The sequence below is a fragment of the Pyrus communis genome, chromosome 10 (genome assembly GCF_041283825.1).
Source record: "Pyrus communis isolate YQ-2024b chromosome 10, ASM4128382v1, whole genome shotgun sequence".
NCBI classification, from domain to species: domain Eukaryota; kingdom Viridiplantae; phylum Streptophyta; class Magnoliopsida; order Rosales; family Rosaceae; genus Pyrus; species Pyrus communis.
The window spans coordinates 16,365,224-16,382,732 of NC_142574.1; the positions used below are offsets into that span (position 1 = coordinate 16,365,224).

The window sequence follows — 17,509 nt, forward strand, 5'->3', positions numbered from 1 at the left end:
GGCACCATCAGAAATGGCATCAAATCATTCAAAAAGTTTCTCCAAAATAAGAAAGTAATAAATAAAAAATAAAAATAAAAAAACCCCAAAAACTAGCAAAACCATTTTGGAAATGCTTGTCACCTTTGGTGCTGGAAATTCTTACATGTCAGTGATGTCAATATATGTATATCCACATGTGCGTATAGAAAGATGATTATTTGGGGATTTGGATCCTCCCCTGTGCTAATGGAGAGGATCCTCTTAACCAATCATCATGGGCCGTTGGATTTTTATCCAACAGCTACAATCATTATAACTTTAAAGGGACCCCCTATTTGTAGCCGTTGGATAAAAATCTAACGGCCCACGATGATTGGTCATGAGGATCCTCTTCATTAGCTCAGGAGAGGATCCAAATCCATTATTTGGTACTTCCCCAGCTAACATGATTCTTAATGGGAAATTTTATTTGAACTCATGTAATTTCTTTCTACACCTAACTTACTCTTTACACCTATATTATTTTTAACTAAACTATCAATATCTTTTTAATTACTACCTAAATTACCCTCATCACAAACCCAATTTGATAGGTAAATTTATCTTTACACCCATTTTCAAAAGGTAAAACATCTAAATCAAAGCATATGTTTCTTCAAGCCTAAGCAATCTTGTAATTCTTCAGGCCCTTTATAAGCAAAACGATATTGAGGGATTGAAAGAATTGTTTGAGGAATGGGATCCATTTGCTTTAGTTTTGATATGAGGTTGGCAAATGTTGCTATATGCGGGTAACTCAGTCAGGGCATGCATGAAGAACCAGAATTGATCTTTGCAAGTGCCTGTAAGAAGACTAAAGGGTCTTTCATGAAGGCTCAGGAAATGCTCATGGCTCACGCCTTGAATACCCGTAAGGTGGATTTGGTTGTAGCGAATTGGGAGCTGCTGTTTCGGAAAGCAAGAACGAGGAATTGCATCCATCCCCATATACCAAAATTGCATTTCTCAAGTATTTTGAGGATGAGAAAGATATTGACGGTGCTGATAAATTTTGTGAGATTCTGAAGCGTCTAGGTTGTCTCAGTTGCAATGAGTATTATTTGCTGCTTAAGACTTACATAGTTGCAGGAAAATCAAATCTTGAGATGCGCCAAGGATGGGACATCGAGTGAATTTTTTCTTTGAGTTCATAAAATAATTAAAATAAAATAAAAACTCATAAATTGATTCATACTTTAGTTGTAAGATCAAAAACTTCAAAATCACTATCTATTTGTCAAAAAGAGCTTATTTTCTCTATGAGAGCGTATTAAGATTTTAGCCAAAATAGGACATAAGAGAAAGATTGCATAATAGTAAGATTTGATTATTAAATGTGGGTTTATTGATACATTTTAGTTTTCTTGTTAATTTTATCTTATACTTTATAGTAATTGTGCAATAGGATAAAAAAGACACTTCACATTTAAAATTTAAGTTGAGTGTAGAAAAAAGTTATATGAGTTCAAATAAAATTTCTCTTTTTAAATACGTGATGTACTTACTCTGTTGAGGATTTTGACATCTTTCAATACAAAGAAAACTAATTTCACGCCTGATGAGATGCCAAGATTGTCGTCGATACTCGATAGACTAGTTCAATTAGCCATTTATTTCGAGCACGATGTATTTTGGTTCGAGAAACTACCGGATCTCGTTAGGATGCCCTACTTGTAAATTTTAATATTTTATTAGTAATAAAATGCTACCGGTTTTGCTTAAAAATAGAAAAAAAACTAATTTTTATTCGTTAATACTTGAAAGAATGTTTCTTATAGAATATTCAGCTGTACATGACCATCAACAAAAACCAATGCTCAACCAAAAATTCATCAAAAATAATTAATAAATTAAACACATTTGCCAACCAATAATTGACACTGCACGAACAAAAGAACTACGTACTCCACATATATAACAAAATCAGCATTCTTGCGCTTTGAGCATTATCTCGGATTATCCCATTCTCCTCCCCAGTTTTTGGTACTAATTTCCAGTTTCTGTACGAATCATGCAATCTCTCTCTCTCTCTCTCTCTCTCTCTGTATACATATACATATATACAAATATATATATATATATCCTTTTTGAGAACTGTTTATTCATTTTTTTTTCCAGAAGTTCATTTTCCTGAATGTACATTTTTATTATTTCGTTTGGAAAAAATTATATTATTTTCCTCATCATTACTTCGCATTTGGAGTAGGAGGAATGATCATATTCATATACAGTTGATTTCTACTTAAAACTTTTTCTTCTTCTTCTTAAAAATCTTAGGGAAGACTTGCGGTCTGAAATAGTGCATTAATTTGTCAATTAATTAAGAATATAAACTGTTAGGTAAGTGAGGAACCAGAGGATGTCAACTACAAATTATATCTTAATCTTCTGTGATTATTTCCATGTTCCTTCATGAGATTCCTAGGGCAATTCATACAATTCGCCCTAAATTATGACTAAATGCAAATACCAATATCAACTTCTGTGGAAAATATGGAAGAGAATGCTTTTTCTCATTATGTTTCTCTACAAGGTTACAAGGATCTATATACATGACTTCAAGTAACAAGATCAAATCACCCTAAATTAAGGGATACAAGTGTGTAGGTAGGACGGCTTATACTTTGTAGGTAGGACGGCTTATAGGACGGCTTATACTTTGTAGGTAGGATGGCTTATACTTTGTAGGTAGGACGGCTTATAGGACGGCCTATACTTCCAATAACTTCATTTCTATAAATTGTTGCAGCAGATTGTTGAGACCTCACTCAACATTAATTTCAAGACGAAACTTTGTAGCTATGCCTTCTTCTTTGCCAAAGATTTCTCAATCTGTCGAAAGGTAATTTACTGGTTCTTAATTATTTGTTATGGCTTAATTAATTTTATGAGATATTTTTTTTTTTCTTAATTTCTTTTTTCGTTTTCTCGTTGCAAATGTAGTCGCAGTTCGGATGAAAAGTACGCTGATGTGAACTGGGATGAGCTTGGATTTGGAGTAATTCCCACTGAATTCATGTACATCATGAAATGTTCCAATGGAGGTGAATTCTCACAAGGCCATCTCACTCCCTATCGAAACATTGAGCTCAGCCCATCTGCTGGAGTCTTGAATTATGGACAGGTAACAATGGTACATTTTGCATGCTTTGTTGCTAGCTAGGTAGCTTATTCAGTCAAATTCCTTTATTGTCGTGGAGAAATGTTATCTTGTTAAACTATGAATATTGACTATTTGTTAAGTAGATTCCTGCCAAGATGCCTCACTCATATTCACTTTGCAACAACATAATATTATTAGACCATCTCCAAATTAGATGTCAAATCCTAAGTGGAGTGTCACACAATCAAATGTGAAAGTAAGAAGAAATTCCAACCGATATGTCAATCCTACATGGATTGACATATAAACCTTTTGATGTCAACTTTGACATATGAAAAAGTTGATGTCAATTAATTTTTTTTCATTATTTTATTGTATGGGTCTTATAAATCCACCAAATATAAATCTTGAAAAAGTCTGACATTGCCACCAGTCATTAAATTAACATTTGACATTTGTTTTTTGATATATTCATTGAAAATGCTCTTCTGTTATTATGCTATGGAACTTTTGGTGACATAAATATGTACATTGTGGTTTTGTCAGGGTTTATTCGAAGGTCTTAAGGCGTACAGGACAGAAGATGATCGATTTCTGCTCTTTAGGCCTGAAGAGAATGCTTTAAGAATGCAGATGGGAGCAGAGAGAATGTTAATGCCATCACCATCTACTCAACAATTCCTGGATGCTGTGAAGCAAACAGTCCTTGCCAATAAGCGTTGGGTATTCACGTTTTCCCTTTAGACCTTACACTCTCGAATTCACAACTCGACTAGTTTACATGTTGAACATAATTGCAAAGAAGTATTCCCAATGCTGAAATCTGTTCTTGATCACTCGGATATGTACATGTACAGATACCACCTCCAGGGAAAGGAACGCTGTATGTTAGGCCGTTGCTCATTGGAAGCGGACCTGTTCTTGGCGTGGCACCGGCAGCAGAATACACATTCCTCGTATTTGCTGCTCCAGTCGGTATTTATCACAAGGTGTGGTTGAGCAAAACTATCTAGAGCTGACTAATTGCATACACAATCATGATAAAGGGTACTTAGTTTTTTGGTGTCTGTGCATTCGATAGGGCCCGAAAGGCCTGAACTTGTATGTCGAGGATCAACTGCATAGAGCTACTCCTGGTGGAACTGGAGGTGTCAAGTCCATCACCAACTATTCGCCGGTAAGCATAACTTCTTAGTTTCCTTGGTCAAAATATAAAAAATTTCGATGTTTCAAGCGCAGCAGCATGTACCAAAGCAAGTCAGAGCTTGAAAGTAAAATATCATCCACACATAAAACTAAAATAATGAATTTGCTCCTACTAATCTTGAGGTATACGCATTCATGAGCAATATTTTCCTCAAAACCATAAGAGGTGATTACATTGTCAAACTTCAAATAACATTGGCGGGATGCCGCTTTATTGTCAAAGAAACGTTCTCGTTGTTTCATGTATACCCCCACTTCAAGATGAGCAAATAAAGCCATGACTATTCTCGATGAATCCTTCTTTGAAATCGGAGAGAAGGTCTCATGGTAATCAATGCATTCCTTTTTAGTGAAACCCTTAGCTACAAGTCTAACTTTATATCGTTTAATACTACCTGATGCATTTCTTTTAGTCTTATAGACTCATTTATATCCAATAGCCCAAACTTGATTTTTAGCCATAGATTCCATTTCATCTTTCATGGCATTATACCAAAGATTAGAGTTTGGTCCATTCATGACTTGGAATGTAGATATCCTTATCTCTACTCCCTATCCTTTTGTTTTGTTCATTTTGAGCAGTAGGTTCCACATGAGCTTGTTCTTCAAGGAGTGGTTCCACTTGAATGGGTTCTATTTCAAGAGTATTAATTGAATGATTCTCTTGAAAAACAACCAGTCTTCCTTTTTTTCGTAGAAGACTCATTGGACTCATTAGTTTCCTCAGTTTATATATTACGAGCAGATTCACTCCCACTGAGCTCATGATCTACAACAAATTTAGCATTTCTAGCTTCAATAATCCTTGAGATGGAGGGAGACTTGAATTTCTGATCATGCTCCTTATCATGTCCATAAGTGTGTGGTTCCGTCTTTCGGCTACACCAGTTTGTTGTGGTCTGTGCCAGGCATTGTATAGTATGCAATAACACCTTCTGCTTCAAGGAACTTAGCAAATTGACCCCGCATTTGTCCCCTTTCTGTGTACCTTCCATAAAGTAGGGTACAAGTTGATTGAGTTCAAACTGTTTGCTTTTGGGGTTTGTTCTGCAGGCTTACCTAGCACAACAACAAGCAAGGGCCAAAGGGTTTTCTGATGTCCTATTCCTGGATTCTGTGACCGGAAAATACATAGAGGAGCTGATAGCATGTAATATTTTCGTTCTGAAGGTAATGTTAATGAATATTACTGCACTTTTACTCCACAATTCCAATTCGAAAGCGTAAAACTGCTTCGTTGTTGCAGGGTAATGTTCTTGCGACTCCAGCAGTTCATGGAACTATTCTTCCTGGAATCACTCGTAAAAGCATCATCACCATCGCCCTCGATTTTGGATACCAGGTTATATTATTACTCTTCATTCTTCATCAAGAAAGCCTATCAAAATGCTCTTCATTCTTATAGTTTTTGTATAACAAGATTTAATAAGAGCATGCATGGCTTTCTTCAATCAGGTCGAGGAACGTGTAATTCCGGTGGAGGATTTGCTTGAAGCTGACGAAGCTTTCTGCACAGGAACTGCTGTTGTTGTCACCCCAATTGGTGCTGCAACTTATCAAGGCAAAAGGTACGGAGATAATTGAACTTGTTTCTCTTTTTTCTCTTGTTTTTTGGTTTTCTGGTTTAATGTCCGGATGCCGCGACGTTGCGTTTGCAGGGTTGAGTACAACACAGGAAAAGGAACACTCTTTCACAAACTGCGTGAAACCCTAACAGGAATCCAAACAGGGCGTCTGGAAGACAAGAAGGGATGGACCATGGAGATCAATTGAGTTTTCTCCTCCGTCTATAGATCGAACGTTCCAAATCCGAAAAGTTAATTTGCTCTTCTTTTCATTTTTTGCTTGGTTCAACCTTGTTGAATAATTTGATGGTGTAAACAGAACTAAACCTTGCTCATCCTGCCCCCATTTTAATAAAATTCCGGAAAAAAGCTAGCTTTGTATGATCTCATCATAATAATCCGGCAAACGGAGCACGTTCAAAGTGGGCTTAATGGGATGGAATAACTTTCGGGTGGTTGGAAAGACTTCTAAAACAGAATATATAAGACAAGCAAATATAGAACATTACCATTTACTCTCAATGCCGCAGTTTGGGTGGCACAGCCATCAAAGCCATGGCCGGAATTTTCCTCGTGTTCTAACCAAAGTTGCCTCCTGTGGATGCAACATTATGTGGTTTTCAAAAATGTAGCACTGAGAATAAGATGGGATTGTGCTGTGAAAGTTGAAATTTCAGATGAAAAATAATGGAAAAATCTCAACATGAAAATAATTCATTAATTTCTACTTCTAATGATGTTTAGCTGCTCTACAAATAAGTCATTCCAACTATCTGTTAATCCTGGCAAGCACCAGTGCATGCAATCGTTGTGCTTCTTTCCACCGGCAGTGGATGGATGGGCGTCTGCTCTGAACTCACTCATGTGGGTTATGTCCAAAATCTGGAAACTTGATCCTTTAAGGGCCTTGTAGAGGTGTTGATTCACCAAGCGTGCCTCCACGTTTGTACCATTATTCTTCACTGAGAAGAGTTCTTCAACCTGGAAAACAAACCGTAATGTTATACAAGAGCTTAATTGAAACAACACAAAGAAAGTAGAAGGTGTTTGTGCTAGGGCACAAATCATAACATTCATTTTGCTCAAAAGTAAATACAGACATAAGATCCATTCGGGTTATTATAGCATCATGCCACTCACCTGCTCTACTGATAAAGGCTTTAGCCGGTTACAAGAGCCACCTTGGTCCCAGTCACCCCCTTCAAAATGTCTAGGTGATTGAGTACGAAACAATTTGACTGCACCTGGTTTCGTTCTGTTCTCCACAAGCATTACCTACAATGAACGAATCCATCAAAAACATGATCACCAGAATACTACTCTATATTTCTCATGGAACATAAAATTAAACAATTTATGAAGCTTTTTATCTTTAAAAAATTCTGTACCATGTGGTTCAAAACCATATCAAGGCCAACATTAGGGAGCACTGGAGGAACCACGGGCTGACCATTTTCAAAAAAAAGCATGGGCGACTTTGTCGGGTCAAACTTTGAAGGAGCCCACCACCTGTTTATTCATAAGAACCAAAAAATCAAATGACTAACTTTTCACATTTAGAATTTTACTGCTCTGGTATTTAAATGGCTGCTTTTTATGGTCCTCTTGAAGATAGACAAATAAGGGTTGGTTTCTGTTCCTGTTGTGCTTGGTATTTACTTGGAGAATCAATTAGATCATGGAAACTTTAATTCCTGATCGCCTCGTGGGAAAATCAACAAGCTTCACGGAATATTTCAAATTGCTTGATCTCTTCTATCTTACTAGTAATGTTTTCCTACATCAAAATTCTTCTCACTCGCCATCGCTATAAGTAAATTGTATCGTGATTATCAATACCAGGCTAAATGATACATATTACTTACTGTAATCACATTATGAAATTAAAAAGAAGAAGTAATTTTAATCACGTAATAAATGTATCCGCCACATTTACAAAAATCTTGAATAAAAAAATAAAAAAATAAAAAAATAAAAAAGAATAAAAAGAATTACCAGTGCCCTGTGTTAAAGATCAGAATGTCATGAAAGCTTAGAGCTTCTGCCCATGTCCCATCTGGAATGTCAACATCAACTCTATAGCCCTCCTTATATCCAAGAGATTCCAGCTCCCCACCATTAGCATCGGCTGACCACCTGCATCAAACAAAAGCATAAACAGCCTAAGTGCACAAATAAACAGACAAACATTAGAGCTTCACATGTGTGAGACGTCATTCAGTTCCCCATCGTTTCATCTAATTAAACAAACGCTTAACCATCACATAGCTGCAGACGTAGCTTACCTACCATAATGTGCCAAAAGATTTGTTCGATGGTATGCAAGGGTGAGATTATACTGAAGAAATGTAAACCCGCGATCAGCACCAGCTGGCCGCCACTTCTTTACTTCACTTGACGCTCGTTTCAGAGAACAGAAAAGCGAAACAAACATATTGCGGTTCAATGAATCACCAACGAACCCTGCACTGTAGAACATCCATAAGGTTTCCATACATACAACCTAGGATTCAATACATATTTATTGCTCTACCACAAAGTCCTTCAAATCATCCTATCTATCGCATTTGATGCGGCGTTTAAACTAAGTACCAAATGCCGGTCTATCAGATATCCTAAAAAACTAAAACTTTGGGTCCATTAGAATTAAGCAGCTAAGAAAACAGAGGCCTGCATTCAATCAAGTAATGTAAATTTCAAAAATCAGGATTTCAGTTTGTTTATCTCTTGCCCTAGCTTCAAATGCCAGATTTTCTCACTCTTTCTCAGCAACCAAACAGACAATAACTTCACATGACAACTAAATAACTTGAAACATATATAAATAAGAGAGAGAGAGAGAGAGTACCAATGCTGGTGTGTCTGTACATCTTCAGAAACCGAACCGGATCGAACGGCGGTAGATCACAACCCTTTGGCTTCCATCTCCACTTGAGTAGTTCCCGACCGTTGGATTTGCCGCTGGAAATGCAATTCCATCCCTTGAATATCTCCTTGCAGGTGTTGTCGTACCTCGGAGGGGAATCCGGGTCGTGGATCCATTTTCCGTCGGAGTAGTCACACGACCCGCCCCGACGACTCGGGTCGGATCCGTCAGTCTTTTGGAATTCGAAGCTCGCGTTATGCGGCCGCGGAGGAACGGAGGTATTTCGAATGGAGGAGAGGACGAGGAAGATGGAGACAAAGCAGACGAGGGAGAGGAGAGGGAAGAGTGGGACTTTCCTCGTCTGGTTTTGCTGTTGAGAGTGTTGCTCTCTGGAGGCCATGCCTTCACTCTCGTGGATGACTTTTGGCGCAGGTTTTTAGCCCCAACCGCAACTTATAAAAGCAATTCTCCAGCAAAAAAGACAATATTATAAAAGCGCTTTGTTGCTCAGTTTTTTCTTGGACGGTTTCTTGCAAAAGCACTTCGGCTTACACTTCGAAGCACTTCTATTAAAATATTTGTAGTGCTTAAAAAAAAGGCACTTAGAAATACTTCTTGTAATGTCGCAAGCAATTTTGAAGGCCTGAAAGCGTTTTTAACTATTTTAAAATTATTCTAACCCTCATAAAAGAAATGTCTAACAAACCTTTATTGACGATTTTACATTACTTTTTTTTTTTTTTTGGGTGCCAAAAATAGGGTAAACATAAGACGAATTGGGAGTTTTATGAAGTGACAATTTTAAATTTCAAAGGTAAAGTACGACTAAGTTTTATTTTAGACAGCAAATGAATAACCAAGTTGAAAAGATAAACTGACTCAATTGTTAAATATAAAAAGACAAATCCGTACGCTAATAAGTTTTAAGGTATTGCCATTTATACACCTATTTTTACTTCTCACATACCTTTATCAATTTTCGACCGTCATATTGAATGAATTGAAGATCAATGACAAAAATTAATAAGAGTAAATAAAAATGAGCGGGTGAATAGCACTATTCTGAGTTTTATTCACCAAATAATACGGCAGTTTCTCAAAGTGAAATGATTTTCACACCCTTTCTCAACCTCTACACGCTCCTCTTAATTTCTATTCCTTGATTATCCTTCGATTTATTCAATCCAAATGTGTAGACACATGCCCTTTTCAAATTTAAGTAGAGTCTGGATGTGGTGAATCTGGACATCAGTTTTTTTGGAAAATCATTGGATGACATTCATTCAAGAAATATTAAATTGATCACGAAGAGATTATTTTGTGTTTTATAAATGTAATGAACAAAAACAGATCTAGAGTACTAACATATCTTTTACTGCAACAACAGGAAGAAGGAGCAGCAATGTTGAGGAAAATAAATACATCACGTCAAAGAATACATAGTGAGGATGTCATACCCGAGCGCACAATTTGGCTCTGTACTTCCTTTCAACATAAACTTACCCTTCGGGCGCTGAAGACGTTTCGTACACGGTGTTTTTACCAAGAGGCTGATAGAGCAAAGATGCAATTTTGTGATTCTTAATGGTATGACTTGAGGTGGAAAACTTGGCACGTAGGTGTGTAAGATCTCTTGAGTGAAGCCTGTTCAAACTTCTTTGAGGCTACTTCGTTCTCTTCTAAGCTTGTTTGAACAAAGTACCTTATCCACCATGACGAGCTTCGCAATTTCGCCTTTAAAACAAAATCGTTGCATCATACTACTAGATTTAAGTTTTGTATGGAAGGAGGCTAAACTTGCCACAACCATACAGTGATACAACCAAAGCAAGAAAATGAAATTGAGAATCAAAAAAGGTGTTGCACCAACAATTGTCATCAATGTGTACGAGAAGTCGCAATATTATTAAGCATTAATAACTTACTGGACGGCCAAATTTGGATGGCTCTGCAACTTTAGCTTTATGCTGACTTGGGTAACCTATAAAAGGAAATGACACGTATATAAAAAATCAAAGAGAACAATAACTGTCATGTATGATTTTGCATAATCGATCAAGGGCCGGGCCAACTAAAACATTATGTTTAGATTTTGGTTAGGAAAACAATACGCATGCACCTCTACCAATTAAGTTCAAGTATTAGCTTCTACTAATTGATTGTGAATAGCGATCCAGACAAGCACCATCATTATATCTCATTTGGGGTGTGGTGGGGGTTCGGTGAGAAATTTTTACCCGTAAATATAACAACACCATCAGCAGATACCCTCGCCAACTCTGGAAGAGTTCTGTTGAGGTACTTCGGAGACAAGTAATCTAATGCATCCGATGCAATTACAAGAGAAAACGATTTTGGCCGGTATGGCAAAGGAAACTTTATATCAGCAGCACGCACAATGCCTTTGTTCACAAGACTCTTGCAACTTGCATCAGCATCTTCTAAGTCATATGGCTCCACACCCCAGGCTTCAGTATCCACCTCTTTCAGTAATTTAGATACCACTGAACAGGTTTCAGGGCCCACATGCAACACCTTACGCATGCTATCACCATACGCTTTCTTTAGTATAGGTATTGCTCTCTGAACTTCAAACGTACACGAAACACCACCTGCATGTGAATATAGAGATTTTCAGACTGTAAAATAGTTTTTCTATCTGGAAAAATATGCTAACAGTACAACACAAAAATTCAGAGAACTATCTCTCATGGCAAAGACTTTCTAGTACTTGTAAAAATAAACAAAAAAGAAAAACAGTAAGAATTTCTCATGCATAACATTTACATAGTCTGAAACAACTGAGATTGTGAACGCAAATTGTCTGAACAGTTCAAAAGATTAATTCTGTACAGCCTTGTGCCTGTAGGAGCAAAAACTAATACAGGAATCTAAGGAATTATACCTAGAATACCACAGAATTGGACATGCTCGATAATAACACAGTTCAAAGACGTTTTCTACGAAAGGTGAGTGATGGAAGGTAGACAAAAGAATGGATCATGAAACATACCTTCAAGTTTAATTACAGCCTCCTTAGTGCTCCGGCCGCCTGTAATTCAAAACCATAATTATTGAGAACAAAAAGGAATGTAAAAAGTACAGGGTTGGTTGCTCTCAGACTGACTTACTCAATTGAGCTGAGCTTTTTTAGAAGGAAAAGGAAATTGCTTTTTCAATAAACCTTACTTACAAGTAGAAGTCAAAACAACTACTAACCTGACCCGCTAAAAGTGTAGAAGACGAGAAGAATTGCACCCTGAAATTTAAAAGTTAGTCAGTATTTTAGTAAGAAACTAGACCTGTTTGTGTAATTGGGTTTAGTGACGGTATTACTACTAGGATTCAAAGATGTGTGGACACATTTTTAGTCTTCTGTTTGTGACTGTGTTTTCTGGATATGCTAGGATTACACCATGGTCTTAAAAACTAATGATGAACTGAAAGAACAATGGTGATAGAAAGTACCACAAGCACAAGTCCTATGGACAGTAGAGGTGAAGAGCGTGCTTTGGATTGCACTGCACCCACAAATGGTATACTTCCACCGTCACCAATGCGTCTAGAAGGATTTACTGGCCTCCTCGACATGACTTTAAATACTTTAGACTAAAAATCCTGCAAAAGGTAGCAAAATTTGAAACAAAACTTTCATTAGCAGTGTTTCCAAATGCCTTCTGCCGAAACATTTTTCTAACTGTTTTCTACTCATTGATCTCAACTTATTCACATAATCCAACTAAACGGGCACAATAAGATCTACTGGCTTCCATATCAACACGAAATTCGCATTCAAAACATCAATTTCGAATACATACATATTGCAAACTGCCACCTCCTAATCCAAAATTATACACAATATTGCTTCTCACATAAATCTACCCACAACCGATTACTCAATTCAGTATTATCAATCAAATAGTTGCATAATTTTAGCAAAATTCCACAGAAACATGCATGTTTCAGCTCAAATACTTGCAAATAACACCAACCCTTAATCCAATCAGCTACGAAATTAGCAAGAACTCAAAAACACAACATAATAATGCAATCTTCAACCCAAATAACAAAAAACAATTCAATTTCGATCGAATAACCAGTGAATTAAGCTACTCTGTGGATGAAATCAGTCGGTTGCATTCAAAGAAACGGATCTAGAATCCGAAAAAGAAAAGAATAAAGCAATGATGCGAGAAGTAAACGGAGAGAAACCTGGGGAAAATTCAGCGGGAAAATCTGGATTAGGAGATCTAGAGCGCGATTCAGATCTGAGAGATGGTTTTTTCTCTCTTTAGCTTGCAGGGTCCTGCACACGGCAAGTCCATCTCCACTAAATAAAAGTAAATTTAATAGAAGAAAATAAAAGTAATTTAATAAACACCGACGCTATTTGTGCAAGTGGAATTGCATTTTATTCTCAGTTTGCCTTAATTTTTGCTATAACAAAGAGATATTTATTTGTACAAATATTAATAAAATAATCTATTTTTTAATTTATTGACTTTCAAGGAGGAATGAAAAGGAGTATCACAAAATAAGCACTTCATATTGAAGAGAGGTTTTCAACCGGTATTTAAAATATCGGTATCGGTGAAAATATCGATAAGCAAATTTATGAAAATATCAATGGATATATCATATATTTATTTCGACATTGATTGTCTTCTATGGAAATAATGGAAATTTACATGGAAATTTAAAATTATTTTTTAAGGAATGTCTTATGATCATATGAAGCCACAACGCACGTATGAATCAAGAATTAATGATTAGATACTGTGTAAACAATAAGTATGTGATATGTGAAATGAAAGACTTCCTTATAATGACAAGTAATAAAATAAAGCATTTCACTAGAAACAATAAATTATACATAATTTAATTGAAATTTTCATCATGAAAGCGGAATAAGTTTTATTGAAGTAAACTAATACTATAAAGAAAGAAATTAAAAAAATAAAGAATGCATTGGCTCATGGATATTTCCTACAAGCTTTTTGCAAATTGTCTACAAACACTACATATTTCCTAAAAATATCAAAAATATATGAGGAAATTGACTGATTTCCGAAAATATCATGAATATAGGATGAAGTTACTTCACCCCCTCTTTCCATATTGTTTCTTAAATTTACGAATATTTCCGTGAAAATATCAAGTATATTCAGAATATTGCAAATGTTGTTTCCAACTAGGTTACCTTAGTCGAATCTAGCGATTTTTTACCAAGCATGTCTTCAATGGTTGAACATGCGTCTATTTGTAACGTCACAATATGTTATGTATAGGTTTAGTACCCAGAGTAATTTTTATTGCGCGAATTTTGAATTGTTCCAACTTTAGTGTATGAGAGCAAAAGTTAAAACTTTTTCTTTTTCTTTTAATTCCTTTTTCTTTTTCATAATTTTTAGATAAATTTTAATACTTTATTTTCAGAATAATGTGAATGAAAATTGATGCTACGGTTGCAAATTTTTGGTGGGGACAGAGAGCTGATGAGCGAAAAATTCATTGGGTTAGTAGGCAAGTTTTGGGAAGGCCGAAGCAGGAGGGGGAACGGGTTTTCGTGACCTCAAGGCATTTAATCTTTCTCTATTGGCAAAACAAGGGTGGCGCTTATTAATGGAGCCTGATTCTTTATGGGCCCGAGTTTTGAAAGGCGGGTATTATCCTAATTGCTCTTTCCTCGAAGCTAAGAAAGGTGGGAGGGCTTCTTGGGGGTGGTCTAGTCTCCTGGCTGGCAAAGATGTTATTGCTTCGAATTCACATTGGCAAATCATGAGTGGGAATCAGGTTCGTGTTTGGGTGGACAGATGGATCCTGGATTTGGAGGGGGGACGTCCCAATCCAGCCCCTGGAGTGGTGGCTGACCCAAATATTTTGGTGACATCTTTGATCAACTCGCATAATAGATCGTGGTTGGAGGATGAGGTCGAAGGTAGGGTGGCTGAGAGGGATAAAGAGGCAGTACTTGATGTTTTTATTAGAGACCCCGAGCAAAATGACCGTTTGATTTGGCCGCATGAACGTAGAGGAAGATTCACGGTTAAATCGGGATATCATCGACTTTTCAATTTGAATCGTCGAAGTTGAGTTTCGCAGCCCTTTTCTTCTGTGGTGGTCAACTCGGGTGTTTGGAAGAGGTTATGGTCTTTATCTCCCCCCCCCCCCCCAAAAAAAAAAAAAATAAGGCACTTTATGTGGAGAGCAATAAGTGGGGCCATTGCTACAAAATTGAATCTGTTTAAACGTAGGTGTGCTCCTAATCCTTTATGTCCCATTTGTCAATCTCAAGAAGAGTCTATCGAACATAATTTGCTTCTATGCCTATGGGTGGATAGAGTTTGGTTTGGAGGTATTTTGGGTTTGAGGATTGATAAGGCTGCAATTATTTTTTTTGGACGTGGCTTGAGAGAGTGTGGTCCTCTCTGTCGGGTCATATTAAGGATAAGTAGAAGGCTTTGTCCTATATTGCTTTTGTGTGTTGGTCAGTTTGGAAGGCAATGTGTGATATGGTTTTCAATTCTAAACTTCCTTTGGCACACCCCGACCCAGAAAGTCCATTTGGACCCTGAATCGAGCTGTCCTGGGCAACACCTGGAAGGTGACGAAGCCATAAAATGTGATAGTGTATAAAAAGTGAAAAAATTTGAATCTAAAAGTGTCTAAATACCAGAGTGCGCTACGAGTGGGAGCGAACCCATTTCACACTCGATGTTAGAGCATAAGTAAGGTACATTAGTGTGGGTAAGAATCATATCCTTAAAAGTAGCCACCAATACTAAGATTAGCTATATATCCTGGTCGATACAAACTCAGCAGTTAAAACCTGAAGGGGTACAAAACAGAAAGTGTGAGTAAGCAGTAAAACCAAGCTTCCCAAAACTATTACCTTTCTAACAGTAATAACCCCTCACTGTAATTCCCTTATTGTTGTCTATAGGACAGTACAACATATATACATATATCCAAACCATACTCAGAAATGACCAAAACCACAGTTTGCCATCAACTCCACCATGCAATAATAAGTAGGCCAAATGAACTTAATCAATACAAAATGATATATCAGTCGGTGTCATCTAATATGACATGTACAACTTATCCATATCTCATCAATCATGGCTAGCATATAAGTCGGAGTCATCTATAGTGACCTATACGACTTATCCATATCTCATCAATCATGGCTAGCATATAAGTCGGAGTCACCTATAGTGACCTGTACGACTTATCCATATCTCATCAATCATGGCTAGCATATAAGTCGGAGTCATCTATAGTGACCTGTACGACTTATCCATATGTCATCAATCATGACTAGCATATAAGTAAGAGTCACCTATAGTGACCTGTACGACTTATCCATATCTCATCAATCATGGCTAGCCAATAGCTCAATAAGTATACCTGCACACGAGTCGGAACCACCTAAAGTGGTCTGTACGACAAGACTGGGTGTAAATAAATACGCTCAAGTGCTACGATCACGTGAAGACTGTGCGAATAATCGCGGGTCACCTACCAGTCGGAACCACCTAAAGTGGTCTGTACGACAGGACTGTGCACCTACCTTGGATCTAAAGTGAGCGTAAGGTGCGGGAGGTGAACATCACGTGAATGACTGTGCCCTGGCCACGGGCGGGAGCACTAACATCGGGGTGCAGGTTTATGAGCTTTCAATGCATCTCAATATAACATGTGCAACTCATGGCAACCAGTACGACAGTATCGAAGTTGCCTAACACATAACTGTAGTCATGCTATAACGCAATCGATTCAACTAATACCATAAACTCACCTGAACTTACCTGGGTGTCCTGCATTCACCTTTGCACTTGAAAGCATTCCCAATAATTATATGCAAGTAATATACATATGGATATACCATGATGCAATCTAATACTCAACCATGTCGTAGCATTTTCAATTATAAACAATACGGTGTGAAGTGTACAATCAATAACGCCCTACTCCCGAACTACTTATTTTCAGGGATAATTATCCATGACAACCCAATTAACACTAATTTAACTAACTAATTCACAAAACTAAAACTTGCCTTTACCAATTTCCTCCGCATTACTTAATTTCCCAAGCAAGGCTTTTGTCTCAAATATTTTATGGCTGCATCTAATGTCTCGTTAGACTGCCTACGTACCTTAAACAGAGATCAAGCCATTTGTAGTTCATATAGGTACTTCAAGCATTCACAATAATTATATGAAGGTAATATACCTAATCAATTTAAAAGTGTCAATAGAACTCTCAATAATATGTACGATAAAAAGGAAAAAATTCACTCACCTGGAGTCCACGCTATGATTCTCTAGCGCACGCACATCAAGACATCACGATCTATCGTCGCCTGTGACCAATTATCAAATCACGTCTCAAATTTTTTACCGATAGAATACATAATTTACATGAAACATATCCTCAAGGACCTTCAAGAATAATTTGAGACCTATTGACCAAAAGTCAACCATCGATCAAAGATCGACGGTAGGGTCTACAACCCTGTATAACTTGACCCGGAAGATCCGCATATCAGATTTCCAATCTGCAACTCCCAACGATCCACAATATGTTTCTAGAATAACATATTAAAATTTCATTACGATCCAACGGTCAGATCTCCGCCAATTGCCTAAAACAAGTGGCCATGAACATTTATTTTGCTAACTTACCAATTCAATTCGGGAAGATCCGTACATCAGATTCCCGATCCATAAATTTCTATGATCT

The 17,509-nt window shown here is 37.1% G+C and overlaps 3 protein-coding genes across 5 annotated transcripts; 1 reads left to right on the plus strand and 2 right to left on the minus strand.

Moving 5' to 3' along the window:
- The first annotated feature begins 1,889 nt into the window (after nt 1-1,889).
- LOC137729496 (branched-chain-amino-acid aminotransferase 2, chloroplastic-like) lies at nt 1,890-6,279 on the plus strand. 3 transcript variants are annotated; one of them, XM_068468458.2, is made up of 10 exons: nt 1,890-2,023; nt 2,771-2,863; nt 2,965-3,145; nt 3,671-3,847; nt 3,982-4,113; nt 4,206-4,301; nt 5,384-5,500; nt 5,577-5,672; nt 5,786-5,898; nt 5,989-6,279. In XM_068468458.2, the coding sequence occupies exons 2-10, from the start codon at nt 2,823-2,825 to the stop codon at nt 6,101-6,103; spliced, it is 1,068 nt and encodes a 355-aa protein (XP_068324559.2). In that variant the 5' UTR covers nt 1,890-2,023; nt 2,771-2,822; the 3' UTR covers nt 6,104-6,279. The 3 variants fall into 3 exon arrangements, with proteins under 3 accessions (XP_068324559.2, XP_088533842.1, XP_088533843.1); XM_088677716.1 differs by having other exon boundaries at nt 1,893-2,004; XM_088677717.1 differs by having other exon boundaries at nt 1,948-2,023; nt 2,774-2,863.
- A 267-nt stretch (nt 6,280-6,546) lies between these two features.
- Nucleotides 6,547-9,323, minus strand: LOC137729495 (protein trichome birefringence-like 13). The gene is made up of 6 exons (XM_068468457.2): nt 8,744-9,323; nt 8,181-8,358; nt 7,891-8,031; nt 7,284-7,404; nt 7,036-7,170; nt 6,547-6,876 (listed from the first exon to the last, which is right to left on the minus strand). The coding sequence occupies exons 1-6, from the start codon at nt 9,159-9,161 to the stop codon at nt 6,613-6,615; spliced, it is 1,257 nt and encodes a 418-aa protein (XP_068324558.2). The 5' UTR covers nt 9,162-9,323; the 3' UTR covers nt 6,547-6,612.
- A 736-nt stretch (nt 9,324-10,059) lies between these two features.
- LOC137728008 (putative pectin methylesterase CGR2) lies at nt 10,060-13,144 on the minus strand. Its single transcript, XM_068466883.2, has 7 exons — nt 12,974-13,144; nt 12,230-12,379; nt 11,981-12,020; nt 11,775-11,813; nt 10,999-11,373; nt 10,687-10,742; nt 10,060-10,495 (listed from the first exon to the last, which is right to left on the minus strand). Exons 2-7 carry the CDS (start codon nt 12,350-12,352, stop codon nt 10,343-10,345), a joined length of 786 nt encoding a protein of 261 aa, XP_068322984.2. The 5' UTR covers nt 12,353-12,379; nt 12,974-13,144; the 3' UTR covers nt 10,060-10,342.
- Nucleotides 13,145-17,509: the final 4,365 nt, after the last annotated feature.

Excerpts from the sequence above, each read along its gene's own strand:
- LOC137729496 (XM_068468458.2), top strand. The coding sequence starts at position 2,823 with ATGCCTTCTTCTTTGCCAAAGATTTCTCAATCTGTCGAAAG. Across the intron at positions 4,114-4,205 it reads CAGTCGGTATTTATCACAAG|GGCCCGAAAGGCCTGAACTT; the intron begins GTGTGGTTGAGC and ends TGCATTCGATAG. Across the intron at positions 5,673-5,785 it reads CCCTCGATTTTGGATACCAG|GTCGAGGAACGTGTAATTCC; the intron begins GTTATATTATTA and ends TTCTTCAATCAG.
- LOC137729495 (XM_068468457.2), bottom strand. The coding sequence starts at position 9,161 with ATGGCCTCCAGAGAGCAACACTCTCAACAGCAAAACCAGACGAGGAAA. Across the intron at positions 7,171-7,283 it reads ATATGGTTTTGAACCACATG|GTAATGCTTGTGGAGAACAG; the intron begins GTACAGAATTTT and ends CGTTCATTGTAG. Across the intron at positions 6,877-7,035 it reads AGCCTTTATCAGTAGAGCAG|GTTGAAGAACTCTTCTCAGT; the intron begins GTGAGTGGCATG and ends TTTGTTTTCCAG.
- LOC137728008 (XM_068466883.2), bottom strand. The coding sequence starts at position 12,352 with ATGTCGAGGAGGCCAGTAAATCCTTCTAGACGCATTGGTGACGGTGGA. Across the intron at positions 12,021-12,229 it reads CCATAGGACTTGTGCTTGTG|GGTGCAATTCTTCTCGTCTT; the intron begins GTACTTTCTATC and ends TTTAAATTTCAG. Across the intron at positions 11,814-11,980 it reads CTACACTTTTAGCGGGTCAG|GCGGCCGGAGCACTAAGGAG; the intron begins GTTAGTAGTTGT and ends TTTGAATTACAG.